The sequence below is a fragment of the Lasiosphaeria miniovina genome, assembly GCF_030549165.1.
Source record: "Lasiosphaeria miniovina strain SMH2392-1A chromosome Unknown B0T26scaffold_1, whole genome shotgun sequence".
In the NCBI taxonomy this organism is placed as follows: Eukaryota; Fungi; Ascomycota; class Sordariomycetes; order Sordariales; family Lasiosphaeriaceae; genus Lasiosphaeria; species Lasiosphaeria miniovina.
This window is the reverse complement of record NW_026848220.1, coordinates 4,628,912-4,653,130: the sequence shown is the minus strand read 5'-3', so window position 1 is coordinate 4,653,130 and position 24,219 is coordinate 4,628,912. Positions and strand designations below refer to the sequence as shown.

The following is a 24,219-nucleotide window of genomic DNA, read 5'->3' as shown; positions in this document are numbered from 1 at the left end:
GCTCCTTCGCCTGGTCGGCCTTCATTTGCAAACTGTGGCGACATGACAGTGACGGTTCCGATTCCGGTCCGACAAGATTAAAGAGACACAGGAAGCCTCAAGACGGAACACGGAAGCGGTCGCTGTTCGGATTGCAACCGTTACAGCTAACGAGACTTGTCTTGGCCAATGCGGCGGTCTTGGCCAATGCGGCGTTTACCGCTCCTGATTGGTGCCGGTGTGTACTTTACATCGGTATTACCACTCCGGCCCGATCGGAAATTCCGGCCGCTCTTACGTAAGATTGGAACTATTTTACATTGGTATTACCACTATTTTACACCGGTATGACCACTGTCTTACATCAGTATTACCACTCTTTTACATCGGTATTACCACTATTTTGCATCGGTATTACCGCTCCGGCCCGATCGGAAATTCCGGCCGCTCTTATGTAAGATCGGGACTAAACACAACGGAACGGGCCTGTTGCTGCGCCGTTCGATTCGTTACTCTTGTGGTTGAGCTGCGTTCTACAAGTCCAGAACACGGACAAGGAATCTAGAGCAAAGTTGGGTTCAAGTCAGGAGGGCGATAATGATATATCCATAAACTCACAGAGATTCTCGGGTCTTTTTTTGTAAACTTCGGTGAGCCTAACTAAGCCTACCTGTCAATCCCAATGCCAGACACTATGAGAGCTCTTGTAGGCGCCGACTCGGGCAGCCGCTACCGCCTCGCCCAGGACGCCCCAATTCCCGTCCCTCCACGCGGCATGTTGCTTGTCCGCGTTCACTCGGTCGCTTTCAACCCACGCGATGCCAACAAGATAGTCGACTACTCCTCCAACGCTGCTGCTCCCGGGTCAATCGGCGGTGGCTGCGACTTCGCCGGCACCGTCGCCCGGCTGGGCGAGGGCGTGACGCGGTTCCAGGTGGGCGACCGCATCCTCGCCTTCTCCTTCGGCCCAGACGCCACGGACAAGAGCAAAGGAGGCGCCTTTGCCGAGTTCGCGCTGGCCGAGCAAGATAGCAGCTGCCGCGTGCCCGACGCCATGGATTTCGCCGAGGCGTGTTCGATCGGCATGGGGCTCGCCGCCGTCGGCCAGCTGTCCATACTGCACGGCGGCGGCGACGACAACAACAACACCAACACCACTGTGCTCGTTTCCGGCGGCGCGACGCCCGCCGGCACCATGGCCACACAGCTCCTCAAGATGGCCGGCTACACCCCGATCGTCACCTGCTCGCCCGCCGACAACGCCCTGTGCCGGGAATACGGCGCCGCCGCGTGCTTCGACGACCACTCGCCGGCCTGCGGCGCCGACATCCGCGTGCACACCGACAATAGCCTCCTCTACGCGCTAGACTGCATCGCCGATGACGCCACCATGAAGATGTGCTACGAGGCCATCGGCTCCGGCTCCGGCTCGTCGTATTACTTCGGCCTCGAGAAACCCGCTAATGCCATCGCCGTCAAGTACACGCGGCGGGACGTGCAGGCCGACTGGACGCTGGCCGACGGCGCCCAAGTGTTGGGCGGCGGCCTTGACAATTTACCCGCGGCCTTGGAGGACTTGAATACGCGGAGGGTGCACAATACGAAGAAGCTGATTGTGCCGCTCATGGCGTAGTAGGAGTACCTAGGTAGTCAGTAGATGGGCTGTAGGCTTCATACAGCCATCGCTTGACATGATTAGACCGAATTAGATCTTGGCTCGAATTTTTGCATTGAGTTCTGTGTCTACTGTTAAACAAGAGTACTCAATCCGAAGAAAAGTTCAGCTTCATACATGACTTCATACATGACTTCATACATGACTTCATACATGACTTCATACATGACGTCATGCATGACTTCATACATGATGCTGCGATGTTTCCACCCCTGGTATAATAAGCCGATTCCGCCCAAACTCCGTGATTCCTGAGGTTCGTCTCGATTTTTAGGCGTTCGGAGCAGAATGCGACGCTGAGGTAGCCTACCTTTCGTCCGGCGCTCCGGACTACCTAATGATCGCTGTATTTCCGAGTCGGAGAGCGTCTAATAACGTAAGCCGGAGTCTTCAATCACCGACCCGGCCGTACAGGGCCGACGCGACTCAACCCCGATGACGCCTGATTTCCAAATTCCACCATGAACTGTTCGGACCGGATCGGTCACCTAGAGGGGCGGCACAGTCAGCAATTCCCCTTCCAGGATACATGTCAGACCGTGCTCTCGGACGCCGACTTACGTCGTTGGTTGATTGCCCCTGAAGTCGGCACACGTTAGTCTCCGTCTTCAAGTTCAAATTGATTCTTCTATCTCGGTCGTTTCCACCCATGACCCATGACTACCACCTACATTTTCAATTTCATCCAGCCGGCTGCAGGTATTTCAGTAGGTAGGTAGTCAGCACTGCCCTGCACTCATCTCCAGCATCTTGCCAAGTCATTCTGCTCTCCTCCCGTGGCACCGAACACGCAAAATGGCCGACTCGGCTCCTCCACCTCGCGTCGATGCCGATATCAAAACTCTTGACGGCACTACGCTGCGCGGATGGCTGTTTCCCGCCGCCTCGCGTGGCCCGGCCATGATAATGACGCCAGGGGTAACTACCTACCCAACTTTCGTCTATTTTCTTGCTATTTCCCGCTCTTGAGACCTGTTTACGAAGAAGACGGCGGGAAAACTGACGCGTGGGGTGTGTGCCTGGCCCTTCTGTAGTTCAACTTCCCCAAGGATGCCAATCTGCCCGACATTGCAAGGTGGTTCCAGGAACACGGCATCACCACTCTTCTCTATGATCCGCGCGGTATAGGCGCGAGCGAAGGAGAGCCCAAAAATGAGGTAATCAAGTGTTCTTGCTGGAGTTGGTGGTTCTTCTTCTCCGCGAAACCCCGCAACCTTTCAACGTTCTCGTGTCCGCTGACATTTTTCGATTTTTTTTCCCGATGCGAACAGGTCGACCCTCGTCAGCAGATCGAGGACCTCCATGACGCCGTGACCTGGATCAAGCAACATCCTCTGGTCGACGAGACCAAGATCGCACTGTGGGGTTTATGCTGGGGAGGGAACGTCACCCTTGCGGCGACCGCATTTGAGTACGTGTGGGCTGCCTTCGGGTTTTGCGCAACGATTCGCCCAGACGTGCCGTGGCCCCTCGCAGCTGATTTTTGGATTTTTCATTCTAGCAAGCGTGTGGCGGCCACCATAGCCATGGCACCCATGATCAACACGGACGGCAGCCCCGAGAGGCGCAAGCCTCTGCTGGAGCTCGCCATGCACGACCGGGCGAGCCAGCTGCTGACGGGCCAGAGCCCCATGTACCTGCCCTACATCGACGAGGACGGCAACATGCCCAACGGGCAGGAGATGGCGCCCGAGATCGTCCCCGCGCTCGACCGGCTCGGCATCGCCCTCGAGAACCGCATATCGGTGCAGACGTACTACAAGTGCCTGGCGTGGAACCTGCTCCACGTCGTCAAGTACGTCACCCCCACACCCGCCATGATGGTCTCGCCCGAGCTCGACGAGACGAGTCCCCTAGATAGTCAGCTTCATTGCTTCACCCAGATGGGGTACCCCAAGGAGTTGGATATCTTGAAGGGAAGCGGCCATTTGGACTGGATGTTCAAGGATCTAGAGCAGATTTTGCGCAGGCAGTTTGACTTTCTGAAGAAATACATGGAGTTCTGAGGGAGGTGACAATTGGTAGATTCAGGGGCCAAGTAAACAAAGATGCGCCAACACGCTCTTGTTCCGAGTATAGAATAGGGGGGGCCGTCTGTTCGGTTCTTAAACCTTATGTTGAATCTCTATAGCCACAGGTCTAGAACAGGGGTGCATAACGTAGAAGTCTCGCTGCCTTTAGTATATTTCCGCATGGTCCATTTCCGCCTGCAGTTCCTGAATGATAAGCCTCAGTCTCTCACGCTCACTGGCTATGTTTCCGACAATCTCTTGCACATGCTCAAGCAGACCGCTGCGGCGCGTCAAGTGGTGGGCTGGTGTGGCTGACGACGCAGTAGACTGACCGGGGACGATGTCAATGGCATAGTCGTCGGGGGCCAAAGTACTGCAGTCGAGCATGGCCGCGGGTGCGATAAATTGGCTCTCCTGCTCAGCCGTCGTGTGCGATATCACCAAGAAGCGGCCCATGCGGCTGATGAGATGCATCAGCAATTGCAGCACCATGACGAACTGGGCGACATGGGCGGCGTCTTGTTGTTGTTGTTGTTGTTCCGGCTCTTCTTTCTTGGCCTGCAGTCTACCCTGTATGGCATCGCAAATGGCTCGGAAGAGCGTCATGAGGTTTTGGTGACAAGCGAGAGCCGAGAAGGCCAGTCCGGCGTAATCGGTCGTGGTCATCGAGTCGTCGCGTCCTGCTGTCGGTGCCGCTGCCATGATGTCGTTGACGGTGCTTATCAGCGTATTCGTGCCCTCCAAAGCCTCGTTCACCTCGGGCGACGACACCATCAGGGGGGTTGCACCTGCGCCTGGGCCGGAGCGGGCGAGACGGCGGGCTGTCCGCATGGCCCTTTGGCTCACGGCCGTCAGCCGTGAGAACAAGAAGCTCGTCGTGTCTTCGTGGTCGGCGTCGATCTCCATCAATGGAGCCGGGGCGGTGGCGTCGTAAAAGGGCACCGCCGGCATGGATGAAGCAGATACAGCCTCTGCTAGCAAGGTGGCGAGTGACTCGAGCGAAGTTGGGGGGATTTGAAGTGGCAGCAGGTGGTGCTCTGCGTCTGGTGCACCGAAGCCGCCGGCAGCCGTCTCGCTTTCGTCAACATACAGGTCGGAAGAAGGGTGGCCCATCAAGGCGGTAATGACGTGGGGGGGACCAGTCGATGACCTGGGCGTCCCACCAACATTACCAAAGGCCGGCACGAGGTCGAAGAGATCTGCGTCTTTAATTTCGCTAGGCGAGCGACCAGAAGAGCGACGGCGATGGCCTCGTTGTTTCTCTGTGAAAGATTGGTCAGCTTGCTGGGTTCCATCGTCTGTCCGTCCGCTCTGGCACCCGTACCGCGGGCCGCACCACTCTTTTTTCCCGTCAAGCAATGCTACTGGACGATGAGAAGGTCGTGCGGTTGTATCATTGATGAGAAAGTATGAAACATACCACTGTACACACAGTCCGCCCCTACTTTCGTGCAACGGTCGCACAATAGGGAAGCGGAAACCCGGCCTGGGCCTGGGACAAAAGTATTGTTGTCTCGTAAGCACCTCACTTTCTGCTGACGACAGCGGTCGCAGGACTTGCGATGTGCAGGTGACATGGTACGCCGAAGAGAGGCGACCAGAGATGAAGATTGAGGAAACTGAGAATTGGCTAAAAGAAGCAATTCTTTCAGATGAAGAGTGCACGGGGAGTAGATTTAACCACGGAATCCGCTTCGTTCTCACTCGGGGTCACCGATCGTGCATTCTTCCTGTAGTGCGAGGCTCACAGTTTCCTACTGCGCCCTCGGGCCTGGCTCACGGCGAGCCTTAGTTCTCCCTTGTACACCAACTGCCGACTCACAGTGCAGGGTGTCGATGATGATATACGCGGTGTCAGCAAATATCTGCCACGTCGATTGAGATAAGGTTCATAGGTATTGTGACATGCGTAATATGGTGCGCCGAAGAAACATTCCTTGCCTCACTGGTTTGACATACAAGAATACCTTTCTTGTAACTGCCGTTTACAATACCTTAGCTTATACCAAAAGTTCCTTGCTGTTGCTGTAAATCGCCGATTCGGGCCGGAATTTTTCTTCAACGCATCATATTACGCAAATCACGGACTCAGCCGTACAGGTGCAGGGCCGACGGAGAATTGACCAGCCGCAGCTTACATAGTAGCACGAAGCGATCTCATCATTGGCCAGTGTGACGGCCCGTATAGGAAGTTAAAGATTGAATGTAGTAACGAATGTGGGAGCTACCGTGGGGGGGGAAAAAATTGTAGCCCTATAGTACATTGGCACGTGCCATTTTGGCCGCACTTGGCCTAGCGCCTCCCCTCGGAAAAGAGTCTGAGATAAAGCGAGCCGTGCCGTGACAGGGGCGCAGCGTGATAAGCGCTTCCAGGTCGCAGCGAATGTTGGGTAGGATGGTGGACGAAGTCGGTCAAGCTCGGTCCGGAATGACGAGCCGCGTCTTTATGCAACCCCAAGACGCCTCCAGATCCTGGCTGTGTCTGTGCCTCTCCATTTGCTTCTTCAAAGTGCCATGATTACCTTTCCCCGTATTTGTAAGCCCGCGGAGCACCGCGCACTGCCGCGGACATTCCGTTAAACGAAAACAAGCGAAATTGAGAAATTGAGGAAGGCTTCCAGCTACTTTTACAACGCCGTCACCGACTTGTCCCTTGTTTCCTTTTCTCGAGATCCTTTGCCTCTGACTCGCACAGTCATCAATTCCCCGTCCCCCAAAGTGGTCTTTGCAAGCAGGAAAACATGTCTTCAGAAAAGACTGCGCCAACCGACAGCGATACCGGGGAGGGGGTGTTCCAAACACCCGACGAATCACAGCTACCTCATAGTCTTGACAACAAGCCAGATAACGGGGTACAGCTGCAAGCCGACGGCCCCCCTGATGGTGGCACCGGCGCCTGGCTCGCTGTTCTCGGCGCCTGGTGCTGCTCCTTCACTAGCTTCGGCTGGATGAACAGTAAGCCCCGCCGGCCCGTCCCGAAGGCTGACATAGAACACTTACCCCGCACCGACTTCTTCTTGGCACTCAGGCCCTAACTCCCTTGGCAGGCGTCGGCGTCTTCCAAAGCTATTACGAATTTGGTCCTCTCAAGGACTACGACAGCGGCACCATTTCGTGGATCCCGTCGCTCGAGATCTTTTTCCTCTTTTTCCTAGGGCCTGCCGTCGGCTTTTTGTTTGACAAGTATGGCCCGACGCCGCTCATTCTGGTCGGCACGTTCTTGCATGTTTTTGGACTCATGATGGCATCCCTGGCAACCGAGTACTACCAGTTCCTCTTGGCCCAGGGCGTCTGCAGCGCCATCGGTCTCAGCTTCTTGTACTCGCCCGGTAGGTTTCTTCCGGGTCCCACGACCTCATGGTCCATTCCTTGACCTCATCCGGGAAATCTCGATTCCTTGCTGACAACACAACCCACAACAGCGATTGCGACCATCGCAACCTGGTTTAATAAAAAGAGAGGCCTTGCGATGGGCATCATGGTAACCGGCTCGTCTCTCGGCGGCGTCGTCTTCCCCATCATGATCAATCGCCTGATCGAGAATCCGAGCACCGGCTATCCCTGGGCCATGCGGATCGCCGCCTTTCTCATCTTGGCCTTGCAAATCATCGCAGTATTCACCCTCCGGCCGAGAACAGCGCCATCGCCCAAGAAGACGCCGGCCGCAACCCTGACCGCTCCCTTCAAGGAGTTCCCTTTCGTCGTCATGTTGCTGGGAATGTTCATCCTGATGTACGGCATCTTCATTCCGGTCAACTACTTGGCCTTGCAGGCTCTGCAGGAGGCTCACGTGTCCGAATCCATGTCGCTCTACCTGGTGTCCATCTTCAATGGTGCGAGGTGAGTTCAACCCCAACCCTCGAGGTTTACCTACCTGGCCTACCGTATCCACCTTGGGCTGGAAACGCTGGGATTTGCCTGACAAGGTGGCTGACCTTGCTTACATTACAAAGTCTTTTCGGCCGTCTGGGCTCTGGATACTGGTCTGATATCGCCGGCCGATGGAACGTGTTCGTCATCGCTGGTGCCGCCTCGGGGATCGTCGAGCTGGCCCTCTGGATCCCGGCCACATACCAGTCCGCCGCCATCGGCTTCGCCGTCACGTTCGGCTTCCTCTCGGGCGCCTTCGTCAGCCTCCTCGCGGCCCTGCCGGCGTCCGTGTCCCCTCTGCCCCAGATCGGCTACCGGATCGGCGTCGTCATGCTCGTCCTATCGCTTCCCGCCCTCACCATGGCGCCCATCGGCGGGCGCATCTTGCAGAGCGCGAGTTCGCTTGACGATGGCTGGCTGCACGTCAAGATCTTTGGAGGTGTCATGTCCCTCGCTGGGTCGGCCGTTGTCTTCTACGCCAAGACTCTCTACTCCAAGAAGTTTTGGGCGGCTTTTTAAAGACAGTGGAGGCGATGCACACACACGCGCCCACGACTCAGATTCACAGGGGCGCGTCGAGAGAAGGCGCGGCATTGGTCTGATACCTATAGTGCTTTATTACAGCAGTGGGGGATACTTTATTACAGCAGTGGGAGATACTTTATTACAGCAGTAGGGGATAAATAAATTTTCGAGGCTGGTGAAGGGCGTCAGGCGTCAGGCAATATGGGATAGAAATGTCTTGTCACAGCATACTCGATCGTGCAAATTGCTCTGTCTCTTCCAGACACGAGGCTGTGGTGCCACGGCTTTGTTTAAGAACCTTAATCAAGAGAATACCGAAGCTTGCAACCAAATTCTCTTCTTCGTCCTTCCAGCCAGGGCCTAGGGAGCTGGATAACCCCGGTAGAGTGTGCACCCCGTGAGATGGAGGCAAGGCTTTTAGCATGGACGTGAGGAAGCCGGGCTCTACATGGACGACCATGGTTCGTTTTGCCCCGGCAGCTTCCGGCTTACCACACTGATACACGAATTTGATTGACACAGGACGCAGGTCATCCGTGGCTCGCTCCCAATCTGACCACCAAGAACTCGAAAACAATACCTTCCTAGGTAGTCCTAGTCGACGCATGCCAAGGCGTGGCCGTGAACCTCGGAGACTCCAATGCGTCCAACGACGGCTTCTCGGAAGCCGTCAAGTCTCTAGCTGACTAAGGGCCGACAACTCGGACCGACAACTCGGACCGACTTGGGAGGCAAAACACCGACCGGAAGGAATTCAATCGGGAGGCAAAACACCGACCGACCGACCTGAGAGACAAAACACCGACCGGAGGGAATTCAATCGGAGCCGACGACCGGCATTCTACAGGTACCGAGCTATACCGCCGTCTGTCGATTTGCGGTCCGGGGAATCGGTAATCACGCCGGCCAGCACGCCGATCCCGAGCACATCAAGACATTGCTTTCTTTAGAGGCGATTTGTCAGCTAGAAGTCGGGTTCGGAGCCTTGCCAAATGTTTGGGAAACTTGAGCCGGGCCCGATGGTCTAGTCCGCCATGAGCCACAGTCTATATTACGCTTTGGACAGGCATTGTGCGTCTCACAATACCCTTCTCCCTAGCATCCTCAGCAAGCCCTTTCCCCCACGAACCTTCCAAGTCAGCATCTCCAATATGATTTCGACGAACTCGAGTGCCATGACGGACATAACTGCACTCATCCTTTCTCCGAGCTTCCTCATCTCGGCTGCCCTTCTTGTCGCCGGCAATGTCGTCTTCTTTCTAATTTCTTACACTCGCCGCCCGAGGGGCTTCCCCCCGGGCCCGCTCGGTCTCCCGGGCCTCGGCAACCTCTTCCAGATCAACAAATCGATTCCTGCTCTGACCTACAGCGCCTGGGCGCACAAGTACGGCCAGGACAGGCCGCTGGGCGTCAAGCTGGGCGCCACCAACATCGTGGTGCTGAACAGCGCGCGGATGGTGCGCGATCTGTTTGAGCGGCGCGGCGCCATCTACAGCGACCGGCCGCGACCGAACGGCGAGGACGAGAAGTGGAAGTTCCAGACACACGAAGTCCCCGCCTCCCTCTTCCACGACAGCGGGCCCTGGCTGACGCGGTGGCGCCGCGAGTTCAACGGCGCCCTCGGTAGCGCGGCCGCCGTCGCGCGCCTGCACCCGATGAACGACGCCGAGACGGCCCGTGCGCTGGTTGCGCTGCTCGAGGCGGGTCCGACCACCCGGCGCGCCGAGCTCGAGGACATCATCCTGAGCTGGGTCACGAGCGTGCCGTGCATCGCCGTATGCGGGCGGCGGCCGGACGCCATGGCCCACCACGGCTTTGACATGGACACCTTCCGACGCCGGACCGCCGGCTACATGATGCTCCACAAGCCCAGCCTGATGGACTCGATCCCGGTGCTCCGGTACCTCCCCGGCAAATTTGGCATGGCTGGGTGGAGGGCGAAGTCGCGCGCCGTCGCGAAAGACGTGTTCGAGATCGCAGACCAGTTCCTCAGCGCCGCCAAGGAGCACCGCGCGGCGCTGGACGGCGCCGACGCCGCGGCGGGAAAGGGTCTCAGCAACAGAACCGAAGGGTACTACGAGAGCCTGGGGGCCCGGATGCTGCGGGAGCAGCGGGAGAACAGAGACAAGGACATGTGGACGGACCTGGGCCTCTCGGCGTGGAACATCGTGGCCGCCGCCATGTACACGTCGCTTGCCACCTTTTCCACCATGCTGATGGTCGTGGCCAAGTACCCAGATGTGCAGCAGCGCATCAGGGACGAGGTGTTGCAAGTGTCGGGCGGGGACGGGGCGCCGCTGAAGTCTGCCGACGTTGGTCGCCTGGTCTACACAGAGGCATTTTGGCACGAGGTAAGTAACTCTCCAAAAGATGCTGACAAGGGAGAGTTTGGGTATTTGCGTTAACAAATGACAATACACAGGTTAATCGGTGGCGGCCTGTAGCCCCGCAGGGCATCCCTCACGCTCCCGCTCAAGACGATGTGTACGACGGATACCAGATTCCCAAGCACACGGCCGTATACGCCAACGTGTGGCACATACACCACTCTCCGGAGGACTACGAGTCGCCCGAAAGGTTCGAGCCGGAACGGTTCCTGCGCCACCCCTTCGGGATGCGGCCGGGCGCGGCGCACGACCCGGCCACCATGGAGCCATCGACGAACTCTGCATCGGCGAGCGCTCGGGCCACGTACTCGTTTGGATTCGGGCGCCGGGTCTGTCCCGGAATGCAGTTGGCCAAGCAGAGCCTGATACTGGGGCTGGCCAAGATTCTGTGGGCATTTGATGTGCTGCCGGCTCAAGAAGGGGAGGAGCTCGATCTGGGCGTCGACACGGGCTTTGTCCAGGGACTCATCACTTTCCATCCGAAACACCTCGATGTCTCGCTGAGACTGAGACCTGGACGCAACAAGCAGGATATTCTGGACCACTACTCTGAGACCTACAAAGCCGAGGCGGAGCTTATGGGCTGGTAGGATGCTCCAGGGCCCGAGACGACGCAGGGCTCCATTCAGAGTCACTTGCGTCTTCATCTCACTCCGAGTCCTTGGCCAAGACATCCCGGCGTCCTCTGCGAGCCGTTCTTATTTCTCCATTTTTTTTAACTTGCTTTTGGGCAACGTATTGGACTTTTGGTGCAGCACCTGTCGACGATCGCTAAGGTACATGGCCACCTGAACATCGAGCCACTCGAAGGCGCATTGTCTTCCAGATTGCATTTACTGCAAATTGAAAGTTCTGTCAGAAGTCAGTCCTTTCTCCCGAATCTCCTGAGAAAATATAAAACATGGTCTTGGATTGTGGGATCGGCAACGAAGCCAGGTGCCAGGTGCCAGGTCGACCATCGACCGGACCGAGTCCCGAGAGGATTGACCAGCGGGGAAAAGCGGCCGCGGGGAGACGCGGGTGTTAGAACCACCGGCCCCAAGTTGGACAAGGTTGGATAGAACTTAAGTCGGAAATCGTTCCGCGTCTCTATTTCGTGTGACCTGTTTATTTCTGCAGAGCAAATTTCGTGATTTGATGCAAAACCCTTTTCAGGACGCTGAGTCCCGGTGACCTGAGGCGTTTGTCAACCAGTGGTAGAATTCGACGACGGCGAAATGGCGAACAGGCGTCTTCGGAGGCATTGGGCAAGTGCCGTTGGAGCAACCTCCGACAAAACCCTGCGACAAACCCCTGCGACAAACCCCTGCGACAAACCCCCTGCGACGACGAGAACAAGCCAACCCCTTCCTCTCTAACAGCGTTCGTTTTGCTGAAGGAGGAGGAGGAAGTGAACCCGGCGACAGTGATGACGACAGTGGTGATGGTTACCGCCCACGTCGTCAGCCACATGATCCTAACCTCCCAAGACAGGGTAATCCGAACGAAAGAATTCCAAATTTCCGTGAACAGAGCTACGAGATGTATAACAGTAATTACTCTTCGAGAATCGACTCTAAGATCGGTCGTGAAGACATTGGTCAGTTCGATCCACAGGAGGACTCAGATGACTCGCACGCTCTCCTGGACTTCTTTCACAAAAAGCTTCGATGGGCTCGTGTCATCGGAAGCCTTGGACCCAACAATACCAACTGGTACGGAACCTGTATCATCATCTGGAACGGCGTAGACCTCAATATCAAACGGCATCTGCGTGAGCCGGAAGAAAAAGAGGGCCTGGAAGGCTGCATGAAAGTCATCACAAAGGCCAAGTCAGTCTTGAAGGCATGCGCACGAGAAGAGAAGGATAAACATCGCGATCGCGCACATTTTGCCGATCACCAAGCTAAATCTGATGGTGATCAATCCACCCACTCTACAAGCAGCAGCTCATCTTCTCATAGTCAAACCAACGATGGCGACTTCGTCATGAATCGAGACACCACTTGCTACAAGTGCTATAAGACCTTCACGACACCGCGAGAACGCAAGAAGATGATGAAATCTGTCTTGGCCCAGGCACCAGCCGAACCATCATTGGCCGAGGCTTCCTCAAAATCTTGGAGCACAAAGTTGAGAGCAGACAAGGCAGAATATGCGGCGTGACCAAGAAAGACTTGACGCTGACAGAGTGGCCGACGTTCAGTTTTTACTTGCCTGGAGAAGATCCTCAGGGAAACTTCATCCCCACAAAATTTGCCAAGCCTGGATGGGTAGTCGATAGCGACCTTGCTCCCAAGCTCTTGCTCGGAAACGACTTCCTTAACCCACACGGAGCAAACGTCGACTACACCTTCGAAAAGGCTACCTTGTGTCACCTCGACGACTTCTCCATCGATTTCCAGACCCAGACCCGGAGCAGACCGTGTGTGAGGAAGGTCACTTCGCAAAAGAAGATCGTGTTGCTGTCCGGACAAACAGCACACATCCCAGCCAACTACAAACCTTTGCCGAACGACAGAAGCTTTCAATTCAACGCGAAACACCCAGCCGCAATGAACTCGGTACTCGAAGCAAAGACTCCTCGAGTCGTGGTGGTCCAAAACGCCACCCCTGGTATCCTCACCATCTCCAGGAACTCGACGTACACGGCAGAAGAATGGGGCAGGGTCTTGACGAGACAATTTTTGCTATCCGACTAGGGACTACCCAAGGGAATCATATCCGACCGCGACAGGAAGTTTACTTCAGATTTCTAGAAAGGAATGTGGAAAGGTCTCGGCACGAAGCTCTTGATGACAACCGCCTATCACCCCCAGGCTGATGGATTGGCTGAGCAAAAGAACCAGGCCGTCGAAATCGCGATACGTTACCACGCTTTCACAAACCCCGAAGGCAATTGGTTGGATGTGGTACCTCCTCTGCAATGGAACCTCAACAACGCTTACTCCGATTCGATACGGTCCTCTCCAAACGAACAGCTCTTTGGATTCAAACTGAACGGACCTCGTGGACGACTACTGGGACCGGAAGGGAGGCAGACCAACTGACGACTACGGTATCGCCAGGCTGCTTGGGTGTGGGCAGAGAAGCTTGGCGGCTAGGCGCTCGAAGGAGGGTCAGATTGAGTACTTAAAGGCGTCCTACCCCCTACTGCCGCTGAGCAAGGAAAATCCATGCGGGAAGGCAGTGCTGTGACTGCCATGAGGCCATAGCACATGAGGCTGATCAAGAGGGTCAGAGCAGCATCACCCCTTTCGAGTAGTATACCGTCGCCTCTCGGCACTATGATGGTCGATGTGAAGAGAATCGGTACCCCGTTTGCGCGAGCCCCGACAGCTTCTCCGACATCCTCGCCCATGACGCTGCTGTGCAGCGGTGCAGCGGTGCAGCGGTGAGTAGGTACCTTAGGTATAGGAAGACTCCTGCCACACCTTGCAGGACGCCCATCGAACCCTATTCCATGTCAATCAACCTTGGAGGGAGTCACTGCCATTATTACCTGTTAGCTATTATTGTTTTTCGCTCAACTAGATATATATAAAAGGCCGCTCGAAATCTTCCAAACTGGATCTGAATTCTAGCAACCAAACGCCTCAAATCGAAAATGCAGCAAAGACACCAGGCCTGGGCGGCCCAAAGCTTTAACCAACATTCGGAGCCCCGACGCATCCACAACCACACCATCTGCTACCACATTTATCACCTTAGCTACCCTCAGCGCATTGGTCATCCTCTTTAGACTTACCGCTACCAGCTTCAGCGTTGCAGCTAAGTATTGCGTCACTCTTAGAACCCCTATTTTAGAATCAAGGCCTATCTCTTCTCTACAGACCCCTATTCGACGGCTTTATTAACTAGCTGGTTTGTTATGGTCTTTCCCTTCTTCCAATATACGTGTATTTACATGTCAAGTAGCACCAGGTAGGCGACGCGAAATCTCTACAATTTGATTACCGAAGCTGGTGTCAATTGTCTAGCAGCCTACTTGGTGATGACGCTATCTTGATTAGCCATTGCCAAATCCTGACAGAAGAATCGCCGTGGACTTTGCCATGTTTAAATTCCAAACGTCACTCGTTCCGCCCTCAACTCGGAGTTCCGACTCGTGGATCTCCGGATACTTTCACAAGTCACATGCATGTGGGTGGTGATGGAAGACAGCGTGCCTACCTTGGTTAATATTACTTGCAGCCATCCATTACGGAAGTTACTAATTCGGGGAAATTTCACAAGGTATAAAACTTATCGAACCCCCAGTAGTTCTACTCCTCCTTTTTCTTTTTTCTTTATCATCATGACCATGGCCACCACCCGCCACCCCCCCCCCCCCCCCCTCCCTCCCCGCGCCGTTATCAACCCCGCCGACACGGGCGACGACAAGGATGACAACCGCGACGACCAGCCTGCCGGGCCCGCCAAATTTATTGATTAGCCATCTGGTCTCGAATGGCAAGCACCGGCTGGTATGGGACGACGGACTGGCATCTTCTCGTGGTGTCCTGGGTGAGTACCGATACCCCAATCTTTCACAGGGTGTAGGGAAAGACTGAATCATTTGCAACTACAATATTGTCCTTAGTTCAGGCAAATTTGGAATTCAGTAGGACTTTGCATCCCCCACGGTGTGCAATGTAGACTGATTAATTTTGTAAAAGAGAAAGCGCTGTTGCGCGCGCCGGATTTGGCACCCTTCCAGATCGGGGCGTAGCTGCCCCACCACGGTCACGCTCGCGCATAAATAAACCTCCCTCCTCTCCTCTCTTCCTTTCCTGCAACTTTCGTCTGCTGGTTATCACGGTGCCCCCGAGGCACTTAGCTCCTTCCCGCTTCGGCCTCAGCTACGCTCCAGATCTTTCCCCTTACGTATCGAGTATTTCCGGCGACGAAACCGTGGTATTGAGGTTATTTTGTGGAAGAAAGTAAGGTAGAATTGATTGAGCGATATCAAAAAGAATCTATGGTGCAGTATGGGGTGGCCGCTTTTGTCAAATGAAGGATATTCTAGTTACGATATTTATTTAAGAAAAAATAGTTTTTGATACCGTATCGAACGAGTATCGATACTGGTACAAGTCAGAATATTGGGGAGAGGTTTCTAACGAGGGAATCGACTCCGACGAAATTTTTGCTACTACCGTTAAAACTATAAGATGGAGAATGCTCCTACTAAGTCGGCAAAAAGAGTCATAGGATAAATCATAATATAACTAATAATCGAGAGCGTAACGTGTGTGATAAGCGAGATGAACAGACAAGCGAGTTGAACACTTTTGACGCGACGCGCCTCCTCTCTACAAAACACCAAATTCCTCAACAAACTCAAATGTCTCTTCCTTCATACGAAGCTAGGGTGAATTTGGCCCTCAGGGCTATTCAAAACGACCCAAAACTCAGTATTCGAGCTGCAGCAACAACATATCAAGTCACGGTAAATACTATACGCAACCGACGCGACGGCAAACCTGCACGACGTGATACTCCAGCCAATTCGCGTAAGCTTACGGATTTGGAAGAGAAAACGATTGTTCAGTACATCATTGAGCTATGTGCACGCGCATTTCATCCCCGGCTTTCGTACGTAGAAGATATGGCCAATCGATTGCTACGCGAACGCGACGCGCCCTCTGTCGGTACACGCTGGGCTCACAACTTCGTCAAGCGCCAGCCAGAACTTCGGACGCGTTTTACGCGTAAATACGACTACCAGAGGGCCAAATGCGAAGATCCAAAAGTTATTCGCGAGTGGTTTGCGCTTGTGCACAACACGAAGGCCAAGTACGGTATCCTTGACGAAGATTTGTACAATTTCGACGAGACCGGCTTTATGATGGGCATTATCATCCCCGCTATGGTAGTTACTACCTCTGATGGCCGTGGTAGGGCTAAGCAAGCCCAGCCTGGTAATCGAGAGTGGGCTACAGTCATCCAAGGAGTGAATGCTCTAGGCTGGACTATCCCACCATTCATCATCTTAGCTGGGCAATATCACCTTGCTAACTGGTATCAAGAGTGCAACCTTCCGGGTACCTGGCGTATCGCAACAACCGACAATGGCTGGACTACTAATGAGAAAGGCATGGATTGGATTCGGCACTTCGATTTCCACACAGCATCTCGTACGAAGGGAATATACCGACTGTTAATTCTCGACGGCCACGATAGCCACCACTCCGAAGAATTCGAGACTTACTGCCGGGAGCACAACATCATCACACTCTGTATGCCTCCGCACTCTTCACACCTACTTCAGCCATTGGATGTTGGTTGCTTTGGGCCGTTGAAGAAGGCGTACGGCTGTCAGATTGAGCAGCTGATGCGGATGAACATCACACATATTAGCAAGCTGGAGTTTCTTTGTGGGTTTAGAGAGGCGTTTTTTGCTTCGGTTACGGAAAGGAATATCCAGGGGGGGTTTGCTGGAGCCGGCCTTGTGCCGTACGATCCAGAGAGGGTGATATCCAAGCTGGATGTGCGTATTCGGACTCCAACACCCCCAGCTACAAGCCCAACTACATCGCTACCTTGGGTCTCCCAAACGCCACAAAACCCGAGAGAGGCTGCCTCACAGTCAGCGTTCATCAAAACTCGAATTTCAAACCATCAGGGCAGCTCTCCAACACCAATGCTGACTGCTGTGGATCGATTAGCTAAAGGTACGATGGCTATGATGCACGAGGTGGCTCTTTTGCGTACAGAGGTCTCAGCACTTCGGAAGGCCAATGAGGGGCTTAGTAAGCGACGGAGAGCCAAGAAAACACGTGTTCGGCTTGGAGGATCACTTACTGTACAAGAGGCACAGGATCTACTGGATCAGAAGGCTGTGGGTGGGCAGTTGGTCCAGGAAACACGACAAAATGGTGGTGGTGCAGGGGGGTCTCGTACGAAGATTCGATGCTGTGGCGTATGCGGCAAGCCTGGCCATAATGCACGTACGTGCAAGGAGGCTGCAGAATCGTCTGATTCATCTGTTTCCGATTCAGTTATTGTTATTTCCTAGTGTTGTGGTTGTGTAATTGAGGGTAGTTGTGGTGAGGTTGTGGAAATTGTTCAACTCGCTTGTCTGTTCATCTCGCTTATCACACACGTTATGCAAATTCAAACGAACTTCTAACGTATTTGATAAGCGAGTTAGCCATGATAAGCAAGTTGGCCGCCTTAACGAGACCGGGTAGCGTGCGCAGCCAAATGCGATAAGAAATTGATAAGATCACTAACAATTTACTAACATCTTTTTGCTTGTGCCCCACCAAATCTCGTTAAGGTGGCCAACTCGCTTATCATGGCTAACTCGCATATCATGAACGTTACTTCCCGTACCGATAAATATATTATATATATATTATGTCGCCCACTTTTGAGCCACTTTTGAGCCACATTGTCAAGTCACATACCTGCATATCCCTACATATCCCTTCATTTGTTGCTTTCAGCCCTGATCCCTTTTTCTGGACTCCTGGACTTCCGAATGCCCTCTTTTTCTCCCTTGCTACAGCTGAGTCCCTTATGTAGTATGTGAAGGCAGGGATATACGAGAGTCAATGCTGCAAGTAAAGAATGGCTGTATTCGTAAATAACTAAACTAAAGAAAGGAAAAGGAAAAGAAGAAGCCTGCGGTTCCTGCAGGCCGTGGTTTTGTGGTTGGCAGGGGCGATTAGGCTAGTCCTAATCGGGAAGAGTGGGGCGGCGGAGTGGAACCTACAGCTAGGGCATGGTTGCGACACCACGGACCATAGTTCGGCCGTGCCGTGACATAGTACGACTGAACAGACTGCTGAACCAGGTTTCCTTTGTCCTTTTCTTGGAAGCATAAAAGGCATTCTTTCCTGTATTATTAGATTGGATTTAGACAGACAATTCAAGACCCTTCAAGCCACTGTCAACTTTGATCACGGGCCAGACATAATTATCTCTCGCTCTCGATAGTAATAGTAACGGTGGTAAGATGGCTACTAACGGTGGGTCGTACTTCAGCGAATCCTCCTTCGAAGGATCTATATTCTACGGTATTGATAAAGCAAAGGCGCCGAAGCTACTAATATAAAAAGAGCGGCTAGTCTGCAAGTTATTAGTTATGGCGGGGCTGGGTTTTTGGGTAGCAGCACTTACGAAGGGAGACCAAAGTCTGAGCGATTAGCGCCGAAGTTATTAAAAATAACCGATCAAAATCGACGGTGTTGATAATGATGTAAAGGCGCCGAAGCTACTAATACAAAAAGAGCGGCTGGTCTGTACAAGTTGTTAGTCATGGCGGGACTGGATTTTGTTTTTAGGCACTAGCACTTACGAAGGAAGACCGAATTCTGAGTGATGGATGCCGAAGCAACCAATATAACGAAGAGAGAGGGCGCGAAGAGAGAGGGTAGGTAAGGGGAAAGAAAAAAAAAACCTTAATATATTGCGAGTGAAAAGAGGAAAAGGGAATGAAGCAAAGGCGAGTGGAAAGAAAGGAAAGAATTTTTTTTTGGCGAAGCATATGATTAACAACCCCATAATCTCTACCCTATAGGTTTGAGGGAAAGTACGGGGGAGGGGGAGGGTGGGGTCACCTGGGTCGCGTGATTTATGTATAACTCAGTCCTTCCGAGGGACCGGGCCCCCCGCTGTTAAGGCCGCCTCAAATGGCGGCATGTGCCAGCTGGCTTCGGCGGCCATAACAGCGCTTTCTCGCATTAACCTGTAAAAGATGTACTTCGGAGACAAGTAAGCTTCTTAACCATTGCCCCAACCCTGAGTGAATTCAGCGATTATCGCAATAGTACCTAGGTACACAACAGTTTGAAGCCTTTTTACAATGTTATTATTGTTACCGCGGCCCTTGCAGCCATCGCATATTTCAGCATCTGGATTCATCACGACATCCACCACCGTCAAACCGATCACACGTAGGAAAGGCTTTTCCAGGTCGGTTCTATTTATATTTTTCAATGTGGGCAGACGTTTCCGGTAGTTGGAACAGTCTCGCCCCTTATAGTAAATATTCGGGCTAGGAAAGGCCTTTAAGACTCTAAAATGGGGATAACAATGACGACTATCTCCCTTGACGAAAAATCTTAAGGGCGAGCCGTAAGTTATCAAGGTCTCTTAAATCTTAATTAATAATACGGATAATTATAGATTCGAGTAATATAAGTATCAAGGCCTATGATGTGTTTGAATTTTCAAAAGCCAATAGGTAGTCCAAGAAAATGAAACAACACACCGAATAAACGTCTCATTCGACGCCTCCACCACAGTCTCGACAACTCCCGCTCCCGCCCTCGGCACGCACCATAATTCCCAGAGCCGTACAAACTCCGCACCAGAGCTCGCACGGTGGGCTTGAACGTGCGCGCGCGGGAACCGCAGCGAGCCTCGTACCAGGCGCCGCCGTAGTCGCTGGCCGGCGCAGTGTTGCGGCAGTGCGGACAGGCGACGGGGAGGGCGCGGAAAGACTGCGGCAGGTCCCCGAGGAGTCCGCTGACGGCCTTGTCCTCGTGGGCCGTCCAGGCCTTCGTCTCGCCCGTCGTCAGGATGCCCTTGGGAGTCGTCGCTGCTTCCGTCGGATATCAGCATCATGACTTTGGAGCCGTATGTCTGGCTGCGGAAGATGGGCTGGATGGTTCTCGGGGCCTTGTACATGGGAGTGTACCCGTACAAGTGAGGCTCGATGTAGTTGAGCAGGCTCTGCCAGTTGATGGCGAAGCCCCCTGGCGAGTTGTTGGCCGGATGGGGCTGTCCTGTGTTCGCAGCCAGCGCCGGCTGGAGTCGTTTGAGCAGCCGGACAATGCTGGCCAGCGGCTTTGGTGCGGCAGTACCTTGACCATCGCCGTCCATTGTGGTGGTGGGCATGGGCAACAGCAAGATGGGAATTGGTAACTAGGGACAAAGAGCAAGTAGCTATGATGGAGCCTCTCTCTTGGAAGACTATCCTACTAGCGAGGGAGCGTAACTTCCCAGCCCCTGCATGTTTCCGAAGCAATAGACGCCCTCCCGGGCGCTGTTCCCCTATCCCAACAAGCTGCCTTTATTCGCATCGACCACGATGTCGCCTCCCGAGTACTCTGACTTCACGTGTTGGCCCTTTTGGGTTTGCCCTCGGTCACAAAAATCGACCCGGCTGTAAGATCCAAAAGAAACCTGTAAAACTTTTCCAAGCTACTAAGCTTGCGGGAACTGGCGAGCGGCGGTTTTGGTGGCGGCTCTCGCCTCTCTCTCCTTGTCGTTCTCTTGTTGTTCTTGGAGGGGCCCTTCGTTCTGCTCCCCTCGGGTTCGGGCGACGACGGCGACGGCACGTGTTGATGTCGATGCCTTCCACGGCCCCAGCCCCGGCTATTCTCCTCTCGGATCGCGGCCGCCGCCTCGCGGTACCGCGGCTGCTGCTCCTCGGCCAGCTGGAAGATTCTCACCCCCAGCCCGTCGCCGTCCCTAGCGCGCCGCGTAGCCCGCGTCGTAATAGCTTCTCGCTCAGCCTGGATAGCTTCTCGTGCCCTCTCGTCGCCGGCCCGCTCTGCCGCTACCAGGCCCGACTGCAGGTCGTCCAGCTCCCTCGCCGCCCTGCTCCGCTCCGCGGCGATCTCGTCAAAGAGCACCCAGCCGGCCGCCGTCTCGCCTAGCATCCTACGCTCGACCATGAGCTCGTGCTGGATGGCCAAGGTGACGACGGGGGCCGCCGCCTCTTGCTCTTGCTCTTGGTCCATGTCCATGTCCATTGCCACCAGAAAGCGGACAATGTCTAGCGCCGACCGGCGGCTGCCGCTGTGTTGCCACACCTGGCTGCCGGCCTGGACCATGTCGGCCCAGAACGTGGCTTCGAGCTCGGCCTGCCGCTCCGCGCCGACGGTCCCGGCCCCGCCCAGCGCCGACCACATGGTTGTGGCCAGCACCACGCGCCTGTAGTTGTGGGCGCCGACCAGCGCCTTGAACATGCGCAGGTCCTTGACGGCGGACCCGGGCACGCGCGCGTCGGATATCCGGTGCAGGTAGACGAGCCCCGCGAGGCGCACGTTCTTGCCGTGCAGGGCCGCCAGGAAGTACGAGACCTCTTTCAGGATCTCGGCGTCGCTTCGCACCGTGTCGTCGAACCCTGGCATGTCCACGAGGAACACGGTGCGCTGGCTCGCCTCGTCAAAGAAGCTGTACGCCTGGGCGTGAATGGTGTCTGCGATAGATACAGTTGGTAATGTTCTTGTGTAGTTGTTTGGGACTCGGGGACGGCCTACGAGAATGCAAGCCGTGCGAAACCTCGACGTGCTGGTCGGCAAGGAGAGAGACGAACGAGCTCTTGCCAGATCCGGTAACGCCCATGACGGCGATGACCACGTCGGCGCTAATCGGACATGATTTCAGACTTGCTTCCTTACATCTGGACCCATTTCTCCCATGTACCTCACTCACAGTTCGGAAAACTCGTCCTGGGGCTCCATGTCTTCCCCGGATGGAGCTTTGAGCCTCGGAGTTTTTAGCCTCAACCTCAGCAATGACTACCGGGCAAAGACGAGCCGAAGCTGCTACTGTACCAGGTATGCCGAGAGGACTCTTATAAGTGACCCTTCGCGTTTGTATCGCGCTTTTATGGTTGGTTCGAGGACTAGTAGAACTCGGCAGCAGAGCTTGTCGGTAGGTTGTTGGGTATTCGGAAGAGCTCGAAGCTAGATCTGTGGCCCGATGAGCTGCTCGGAGCCTGGAGCCTCGCGCGGTTTGGTTGGCTAAGAAGACTTGTGCTTTGCTGGAGGATTCCGAAGACTGCAGGATGCTAGTGCTGCGGGCGCCAGCCTCGGCTGCTTGGGATTCACTGAAACAGCCATGCGCTGTTCAGTTGAGTCTCGGCCCAGCCCCCTTTCAATGTAAGGAAGAGGGACATTGCCCTGGAGAGGCCAAAGCCTCGTGGGGGAGTGACTGCGAATGGCTCGTTTGGGCCACACTGCGAGGTATTCGCTGCCCCTCCCCCCCCGAGAAGGGGTTTCTGCATGGTCGTGTCGAGCCGTTGCGCGGATTTACGTCCGCAACCTCCTCTTTCTCTAGGTAGGCGACACTGCCTTTGTTGGGCCCGGATTACTAGCTATGCGTGCCTATCTATGCAGATGTAGTTAGGAAGCTCCAAAGCTCCAAAGCTCCAAAGCTGCCATGGAACCCCTGCCCCGCTCGTCCAGCACCGGGCCTCCCAGCGGCTCCACAGCCCGCTCCTCACGGAACGCCGCTTCGCACACGAGCTCCCACTCGCGAGGCCCGATACGGTCCACACGCGACCCTCGGGAGCAAGAACCACCAGCGCGCCGGCTACGCAGCAGCCAGTACTCTTCACGGCCTCCTCCCCGTGACAACCGCGACGCCAGGAGGGGCTCGTCGCAGGACACCACACGCTCCTCGCGCGACGTCTTCCCCGCCGCGCAGGTCGATCGCTACGACGACAACTGGGCAACCCCGCCGCCGCCGCCGCCACCGCCGCCGCCGCCTCCTCCCTACGAGGCGCGTCCTGCATATGTCGAGGCGCAACAAAATGCGTTCCGGCAGGAGCAGGAGCAGGAGCAGGAGCAGGATCCCGAGGCGGACGAGCCACCGACAATCTCAAGGTGTGTCTGTCTGCCGGAGGGAGCTGTCCAAGACTGGCTCGCACAGAAACACTGATTTGCTGGGGCTTAGCATACAAGACATGCGAGAGGGCGACGCCGTGATTGCCGTCATGGGCATGACGGGCTCGGGGAAAAGCACCTTTATCTCGTACTTTTGCGATACCGCCGCTGCCGGCCACGGCTTGCGCTCCGGTACTTATTTCTAGTTCACGTTCCTCTCCCTCTCTCCACCAAACAACGCATTGGCGTTATTAACACCATGCCGCAGTGACGGCGCAAGTGGAAGCGCACGTCTCGCGTGAGCGGATCTAGGGGCGGCGAGTCATCTTAGTCGACACGCCGGGGTTCGACGACACGACGCGGTCCGACACGGAGGTTCTGCGCGAGATCGCCAGCTGGCTGGCCGTGACGTACGCGCACGACATCAAGCTGGCGGGGGTGGTGTACCTGCACGGGATCCAGATGCCGCGCGTGGGCGGGCCGGCACACACCAACATGCGGCTGTTCCGCGACCTGTGCGGCGATGAGTCGATGGCGTCGGTGGCCCTGGTCACGACGCACTGGTCGCGGTCGTCTGAGGAGCGCGTCGCGCAGCAGCAGCGGTACGACGAGCTCGTCAGCGACGACGCCTTCTGGCGCGGCATGGTGCAGCGAGGGGCGCGCGCCTTCAAGCACGACCGCGGCCCGATGTCGGCGCGCCGCATCGTCGAGCACCTGCTAGGCCGCGATGCCGAGGTCAACGACGGGCGTGGCATCGGGCTGCGTGTGCAGCGCGAGATAGCGGGCGGCGCCACGCTAGACCGCACTGCCGTTGGCGTGGCCATAGAGGCGCGCATCGAGGCCATGCAGGCCGCTTACGAGTCGCAGCTAGGCGACCTGCGGCGCGAGCTAGACGATGCGAGGCGCGCGACGCAAGTCAACGAGCGCAATATTGACGAGATTGTCGAGGAGCGCCGGGCCCTGGAGGGCCGCTTGAGGGACGAGCAAAGGAAGCGCCGTCGGCTGAGGGTCGACCTGGAACGGCTGCACCAGGAGCGCAGCGCCGACCTGCAGAGGGAGGCTGAGAACGTGAGCCGGATGCTGGAGGAACGCATCGCGGCCATCATTGCTGAGAATCCCCGAGGTCTAGATCAGCGGGTTGCGAGGGAACGGGTGCAGCGGGAGAGGAGTAGAAGGAGGAGGTACAAACAGGGGCAAGGGTGTTTCGTCATGTAACATGTCAGCAGACATGTCACTCAACA

The 24,219-nt window shown here is 55.4% G+C and overlaps 9 protein-coding genes across 9 annotated transcripts; 6 read left to right on the top strand and 3 right to left on the bottom strand.

Moving 5' to 3' along the window:
• The first annotated feature begins 505 nt into the window (after positions 1 to 505).
• Positions 506 to 1,834, top strand: B0T26DRAFT_687882 (chaperonin 10-like protein). Its single transcript, XM_060440954.1, has one exon. It carries the CDS (start codon positions 662 to 664, stop codon positions 1,610 to 1,612), a length of 951 nt encoding a protein of 316 aa, XP_060303142.1. The 5' UTR covers positions 506 to 661; the 3' UTR covers positions 1,613 to 1,834.
• A 615-nt stretch (positions 1,835 to 2,449) lies between these two features.
• B0T26DRAFT_761310 (Alpha/Beta hydrolase protein) lies at positions 2,450 to 3,746 on the top strand (the record flags this gene model as incomplete). The annotated part of the gene is made up of 4 exons (XM_060446398.1): positions 2,450 to 2,572; positions 2,689 to 2,811; positions 2,926 to 3,065; positions 3,156 to 3,746. 4 exons carry the CDS (start codon positions 2,450 to 2,452, stop codon positions 3,658 to 3,660), a joined length of 891 nt encoding a protein of 296 aa, XP_060303141.1. The 3' UTR covers positions 3,661 to 3,746.
• On the bottom strand, positions 3,708 to 5,243 carry B0T26DRAFT_761306 (uncharacterized protein; the record flags this gene model as incomplete). The annotated part of the gene is made up of 2 exons (XM_060446397.1): positions 3,708 to 4,950; positions 5,196 to 5,243. The coding sequence occupies 2 exons, from the start codon at positions 5,241 to 5,243 to the stop codon at positions 3,832 to 3,834; spliced, it is 1,167 nt and encodes a 388-aa protein (XP_060303140.1). The 3' UTR covers positions 3,708 to 3,831.
• A 1,164-nt stretch (positions 5,244 to 6,407) lies between these two features.
• B0T26DRAFT_635148 (major facilitator superfamily domain-containing protein) lies at positions 6,408 to 8,055 on the top strand (the record flags this gene model as incomplete). The annotated part of the gene is made up of 4 exons (XM_060436697.1): positions 6,408 to 6,621; positions 6,714 to 6,995; positions 7,089 to 7,485; positions 7,620 to 8,055. 4 exons carry the CDS (start codon positions 6,408 to 6,410, stop codon positions 8,053 to 8,055), a joined length of 1,329 nt encoding a protein of 442 aa, XP_060303139.1.
• A 428-nt stretch (positions 8,056 to 8,483) lies between these two features.
• On the top strand, positions 8,484 to 11,038 carry B0T26DRAFT_670582 (cytochrome P450; the record flags this gene model as incomplete). Its single annotated transcript, XM_060439195.1, has 4 exons — positions 8,484 to 8,522; positions 8,650 to 8,735; positions 9,161 to 10,412; positions 10,484 to 11,038. 4 exons carry the CDS (start codon positions 8,484 to 8,486, stop codon positions 11,036 to 11,038), a joined length of 1,932 nt encoding a protein of 643 aa, XP_060303138.1.
• A 931-nt stretch (positions 11,039 to 11,969) lies between these two features.
• On the top strand, positions 11,970 to 13,233 carry B0T26DRAFT_761299 (uncharacterized protein; the record flags this gene model as incomplete). Its single annotated transcript, XM_060446396.1, has 2 exons — positions 11,970 to 12,259; positions 12,514 to 13,233. 2 exons carry the CDS (start codon positions 11,970 to 11,972, stop codon positions 13,127 to 13,129), a joined length of 906 nt encoding a protein of 301 aa, XP_060303137.1. The 3' UTR covers positions 13,130 to 13,233.
• A 5,400-nt stretch (positions 13,234 to 18,633) lies between these two features.
• B0T26DRAFT_746196 (uncharacterized protein) lies at positions 18,634 to 20,243 on the bottom strand (the record flags this gene model as incomplete). The annotated part of the gene is made up of 3 exons (XM_060444670.1): positions 18,634 to 18,656; positions 19,699 to 19,924; positions 19,989 to 20,243. 3 exons carry the CDS (start codon positions 20,241 to 20,243, stop codon positions 18,634 to 18,636), a joined length of 504 nt encoding a protein of 167 aa, XP_060303136.1.
• Positions 20,244 to 21,001: 758 nt separating this feature from the next.
• B0T26DRAFT_627213 (uncharacterized protein) lies at positions 21,002 to 21,716 on the bottom strand (the record flags this gene model as incomplete). Its single annotated transcript, XM_060436198.1, has 3 exons — positions 21,002 to 21,082; positions 21,125 to 21,567; positions 21,629 to 21,716. Coding segments are annotated over 3 exons (612 nt in total), but the record flags the coding sequence as incomplete, so codon positions are not given.
• Positions 21,717 to 23,058: 1,342 nt separating this feature from the next.
• B0T26DRAFT_630990 (uncharacterized protein) lies at positions 23,059 to 24,193 on the top strand (the record flags this gene model as incomplete). Its single annotated transcript, XM_060436304.1, has 3 exons — positions 23,059 to 23,170; positions 23,247 to 23,276; positions 23,301 to 24,193. The coding sequence occupies 3 exons, from the start codon at positions 23,059 to 23,061 to the stop codon at positions 24,191 to 24,193; spliced, it is 1,035 nt and encodes a 344-aa protein (XP_060303134.1).
• Between the last annotated feature and the right edge of the window lie 26 nt (positions 24,194 to 24,219).